General features: G+C 47.1%; 1 protein-coding gene across 8 annotated transcripts in view; it reads right to left on the bottom strand.

Moving 5' to 3' along the window:
* Positions 1–633: 633 nt before the first annotated feature.
* The window catches only part of LOC116947176 (estrogen-related receptor gamma-like), a 404,855-nt gene continuing 399,488 nt past the window's right edge, over positions 634–6,000 (bottom strand). For 7 of the 8 annotated variants that reach the window (XM_032962634.2, XM_032962633.2, XM_032962635.2 and 4 more), the window contains one exon: positions 635–924. In XM_032962634.2, coding sequence (XP_032818525.1) covers positions 680–924 — 245 coding nt within the window. In that variant the 3' untranslated portion in view covers positions 635–679. Of the gene's footprint in view, positions 925–6,000 lie in introns of all 8 variants that reach the window. The other variant, XM_076070555.1, reaches the window with a different exon arrangement.

Genomic DNA, 6,000 nt, shown 5'->3' with positions numbered 1-6,000 from the left:
TCAGATCCGATCGTGGATCTTACGGACAAATAAGTTCCTCGCATCGGTCGTTTTGTTTTCTTCTTCTTCTTCTTCAACACCAGTCCAGATGACGAAGCTCTTCCAGCACGATGATCCCAAGGGGGAGGGCTCTCGACATTTCGCAGAATGTCCACTGCTACGGGAGATATTCCTCGGGCGTCCTGTCTTGAACGACACTTGCGCTGTTGCATTACACATCAGCCACTTTGGTGACTCAAAGAACCTTAATTTCATTAACAGCGGACTAAGCATCCCAAGAATGTCAATTTATATGTATATATGTTCAACGAGGTTGTAATCTTTGATTATTGTTATTTCCGCTGGAAGACCTGAAACGCGATTACACATATCGTTGCTTTTGTTATTCGCCGCACCTTACGCGTGTGCTGCGCGTGTGTGTGTTTGTGTGTACCAACACACAGGTATACATTGTTAACGATACAAACGTGGACACGTGTACGTGCGACGCGTAGTCTATACGCACACACGTACATACACGCACGTGCACATCAGCTTGTTTTTTTCTTCTTCTTCTCCTCCTCCAGTGTCGAGACAAAGGCGTGCGTATTGTTGTTGTTGTTGTTGTTTGCTGCTGTCGTTGTTGTCGGGCAGGTTGCGGGGGGGGGGGTGGGGGGCGGCGGGGGGGAGGAGGTGGGGGTCACACCTTGGCCTCCAGCATCTCCAGGAATAGTTTGTGCATGGGCACCTTTCCCTCCAGCTTGACGGAGTAGAAGTGCTGCACGGCGCGCGTTGCCGTCTGCCGCAGCAGCGGCAGCGTCATGAGCAGCTTGCCAGCGCGCCGCGGGTCCTCCGCGTGCTGGCTGCCCTGGAGCTCCTGCAGGGCCTCGTGCAGGACGTCCTGCAGCTTCTGCACGCCCTCCACGTCCTCGATGTGCATGGAGTCTGCGGCGGGGCGGGTGGGGCGGGAGCCCAACAACGGAGGCAGAGGCAAAGTGAACTGGCGTGGCGATGAGACGAGCCGCCGAACGAATTAACCTCACCGCGCGGTGTGACCGGTGCATCTGACGAACGATATTTAATTGAGCGGCGCTTGTTTGGCCTCGTCCACGCACCTCCTCCGTCAACGTACGAAAAATAAGGGCACATTTTTTGACACATCCCGTCAGCTGCACGGCCTTCTGGGTGAGCGTACATTCAGAATTAATAATACGAGAAGAGGCTTTACCCTTTCTGGCAATAAAACGGGTGTTGAGGTGTTCAAACACCAAATATATACTTATTGAGAGACGTGTGTTGGTTACACACACGTAAGGCAGTGGGTATCTATTTATTTTAATCGTTTTTGATACTGGCAAAAAAAGGTCCTATAGATTCACGAATGTTGAACTTCTTTCACACTACGTAGCCAACCTTGGCAATTGGCAGGTGCAGAATCGTTCAACGCAAGCGAGCTCTAAACCAGCATCAACATTTAGTGCTCATTTAAACGGCTGCACACGGAAGATAATTCATCGCTCCGTCTCCCCGGCAGGCATCCTGGGTCAGACGCATTCCCTACCTTGGATTCCACTCCCACGTCATTATTCTCAGACATCGGCCATCATTCCCTTCCAGTGAATAGCTCTGCCTGAGCCACGTTGTGGTGCCGTATGTATGTACATATGTTCAACTTCTTTCACACCGTACGTAGCCAACCGTGCTAATCGGAGGTGCGGGGGAAGGACAACAAACTAAACACGAAAATAAATTCTGCAGAAATGAGTTTTCAATCTAGATATAAAAGTGCATAACTCCAGTGGCTTCCTAATATCGAAAGGAAGAGCGTTCCAGACGGTCGCAGAAGCACATCTAAAAGGGCACAATGCGGTGACAATCTTTGTTCGATGGCTGGCCAAAAGCTGCTGCTGCGAGGATGACCGGAGTTCCTATTATGGTTTATGCTCCTTGACGAGATCAGCAAGGTGTTGTGCTTAATTTGTAGAAAGCACTTTATGTGTAATGAGTGCGACCTCATAATGTATTCGTTCGGGAACCGGAATATTTGTTCGGCAAGTCACCAATCATCCAAAACGAGAACCCTCGCGAAAAAAATAATCTATTATATATTTAAATATGGGAAGAATGTTTTTTTTCTATCTTATTTAACGGTTGCTAAGTTGTTAATACTATTAATTTTAATCCTTATTTTATCCAGGAAAGCTTCACTAAGCATCGAGACTTTGGTTGTTGCCCAGCTGGTTAGGGGTTTCACTGCACACAATGAAGTCTGTGAGACACCATAACTCGACACCCCAAAAGTTCTGAAATAAAAGGGTACGTAATCACTTTTATACGGATAAAATATATGAATAAAGGATTATGGAGCAGATTAAAAAAACTGACGTATCAATGAATAAACAAACTAGTTTATGTATTTTACCCTCTTAATATAACAATAAATGTAAAGGTGCAGTGCTGTAAATTTCACTTATGCCACTGCTGGCAGAAGGGGCCTCCACTAGAGGGAGCTCCTTGGCTTATTCTACCACGTTGGCCGGACGTCTTGGAAGTAGCCACACTTTAACCCACCGCACGTGGAACCTGGAGATTGACTAGCCGTGGCTGTACCGTACTTTCCACTGCTGGGTGGACATGGGTGGTGAACGGAGGTGGTGGCGAATGGGGAGAAGCATTCCAATTGTTTCAGTCCACGGTGCGAATGTGGCCCTGCAACCCAAACCACCACATAGTAGACCACCACGCAGTAAACCAACAGGCCGTAGACCACCATGCAGTAGACCACCACGTAGTAGACAACCACGTAGTAGAACACCACGCGGTAGACCACCACGTAGTAGAACACCACGTGGTAGACCACCACGTAGTAGACAACCACGTAGTAGAACACCACGTGGTAGACCACCACATAGTAGACCACCACGTAGTAGACCACCACGTAGTAGACCACCATGCAGTAGACCACCACATAGTGGACCACCACGTGGTAGACCACCACGTAGTAGACCACCACGTAGTAGACCACCACGTAGTAGACCACCACGTAGTAGACCACCACGTAGTAGACCACCACATAGTAGACCACCACATAGTAGACCACCACGTAGTAGACCACCACATAGTAGACCACCACATAGTAGACCACCACGTAGTAGACCACCACATAGTAGACCACCACATAGTAGACCACCACGTAGTAGACCACCACATAGTAGACCACCACGTAGTAGACCACCACGTAGTAGACCACCACATAGTAGACCACCACATAGTAGACCACCACGTGGTAGACCACCACATAGTAGACCACCACGTGGTAGACCACCACATAGTAGACCACCACGTAGTAGACCACCACGTAGTAAACCACCACGTAGTAGACCACCACGTAGTAGACCACCACGCAGTATACCACCACGTAGTAGACCACCATGCAGTAGACCACCACATAGTGGACCACCACATTGTAAACTACTGCAGTGTGCACTCCTTCAATGGAGGAATAACACAACTATATGTACGAACTGTCTCCCGCAACCTCTCTCGTGGCTAGTGTTCAGCTCCTAAACATGTTGCCATGCGCAGGAATAGAATCGAATTGTTTCAACTCGTACTCACTGGCACGACCGCCGTGTAATGTGCATTAACTACCTCGATGCCAGTTATTCAACGTTGCTCACGCAAATGTGACCGATATTGGTGATCTGTCACAGTTGACGAGCGCAACTGTACTGGATATTCCCACGGCCTAAAATTAGCGTGACCAACTTAGACATTCGCTACTGATCAAAGCACTCCTGTGATTATGCTCAGCAATGTGTTAACACTGACCACATGAGCTAAAATTAGGAGTTCCGCTTTGCAGTCTGTAAGACTTATATGCCCTCAAAGCTTTCTAACCTACGTAAGAGGTGGCTGGCCAACAATGTTTAGGCCGAAAGGTAATGTACGTATTCACGCCATACCTCTCAATCCTTCTCACTTCAATGGCCAAAGCTGACCGCCGCTTCCTATGGAGTTAATCTCGCAACTTGCTCATCGTACCCAAAACCAGAATTTAACTTGGCTAAGCAACATTTCTCCGCGAGCTGAACAGTCACCTAGAACTCTCTCCGACTGAGCATTCAAAGCATCCACACACTATCCACCAGCAGCAGCTCAAGGCTTCCACCCGTTCAGGCTGCCACCCATCCAGGTTCTCACCTGTCCAGAATATCACCTGTCCAGGCTCTCACCTGTCTAGTCCCTCACCTATCCAGGCTCTCACCCGTTCAAGCTCTCAACTGTTCAGAGTCTCACCAGTTCAGAGTCTCACCTGTCCAGAATGTGACCTGTCCAGGCTCTCACCTATCCAGGCTCTCACCTGTCCAGGCTCTCACCCATTCAGTCTCTCAACTGTCCAGGCTCTCACCCGTTCAGACTCTCACCCGTCCAGGTCCTCACCTATCTAAGCCCTCACCTGTCCAGGCGCTCACCTGTCCAGGCCCTCACCCGTTCAGACTCTCACCCGTCCAGGCTCTCACATATCCAGGATCTCACCTGTTCAGGCTCTCACCTGTCCAGGCCCTCACCTATCCAAGCCCTCACCTGTCCAGGCCCTCACCTGTCCAGGCCCTCACCCGTTCAGGCTCTCACCTGTCCAGGCTCTCATCCGTTCAAACTCTAACCTGTTCAGGTTGATATATGAGGGACTTTGAGCTCTGGCTCCGTGTTTGGTGAAAAAAGTGCACTTTACAAATTGTGTGTATTATTGTTATTAATTTGTTATTCTGCGTATCGGTCACAACTTGGGTTTCTGTGCCATGGCGATCCTGCAATAAATAATTCGCTATAATAATTGGACGGTAATCGTGTCGTATGTTTTGTTAATGAGAATTATACCGTGATTACCCGTTGCTCATTTACATTTTTTTCATAATTTATTTCCTGATCAGATATTTATGGGATAATAAAGGAAGCACAATAAGTTAAAATATGGCAATAAACAGCTATGAACCATTTCATGAGTGATTTGCTATTTTTTTCCCGAGTAATTGGCAGCATAGTGATTATATGAGCTCATCGATTTCGAATACAGTTAAATTATTTATTGTGTAACTGACATACGTTACAGAGAATAAAGTTGCAATTATTAAAATTGCTCGCGTGAAATGGAGCTAAAGACATTTTGAGTAATCTTTAATTAGTGGGTAGAACAAATCACAACAATACAATAACATCGTGAAATTCAATCACAAAGTTATGGGAAACCTGATATCGCAGTAATTCCACCTGTTGTGTGTAAATTAATATTGTATCTTGAATAATAATGTTGCAGGTAAACCCAGTTACATGCACTTCTCAAGTGTTCATGGATTTGTGCGCATGGCTGGTTGCGAAAGGCAGTGTTGGGGCGGTGTGAATCTTGCATTCGGTTCAGAGAATCCGCTTTGACCAATTCCCAGCCGTGCACGCTGCTAACCCCCGCTATCTACCTCTGCACCTGATGATATAGGTTATGTTAGCACCATCCTACAATTAGCATCCGATAGTGGGCGTGTAAACATGAGCCATCGGGAGACAAAGTTGGCAAGGCATGCATGGTGCTTGCCTATCCCATGACCTTAAGTTTAATAGGTGCTTACGAACAGTTCTAGCCACCAATATATCCAACGGGATAGAACAACAACCTTTCTGTCATATTATATGTTGGTGTTACTAATGTCATAGATTATTTTGGCCCCCGAATTGCTCAAACGGTGGTGATTATTGAAAAACTAAGGCCTTTTTTATGCTTCGACTCATCAAGATTGTCTCTTACTGAGAGGTTAATAGGTTCCATTGCGTGAAGCCACTAAAACAAAAAGCCCCATACAGATGTCGCAACCAAGAGTATGTTTTGTTAATATGTCAATTTAAATCATATAGAAAACAAAGACACTGGTCCCCCGTATCAACCTTAACAGTCCTGTTGGCAAAGGCCAGCACGGTACACAAAGTGGTGGGTGGCCAATGCCACGTCCGGCCACCTTTGTCTCACCA

This window comes from Petromyzon marinus, chromosome 29 (assembly GCF_048934315.1).
Source record: "Petromyzon marinus isolate PM22_M1 ecotype Great Lakes invasive population chromosome 29, UKy_Petmar_22M1.pri1.0, whole genome shotgun sequence".
In the NCBI taxonomy this organism is placed as follows: Eukaryota; Metazoa; Chordata; class Hyperoartia; order Petromyzontiformes; family Petromyzontidae; genus Petromyzon; species Petromyzon marinus.
Note: the sequence above shows the minus strand (reverse complement) of the source record. Positions and strands in the feature narration are given on the sequence as shown.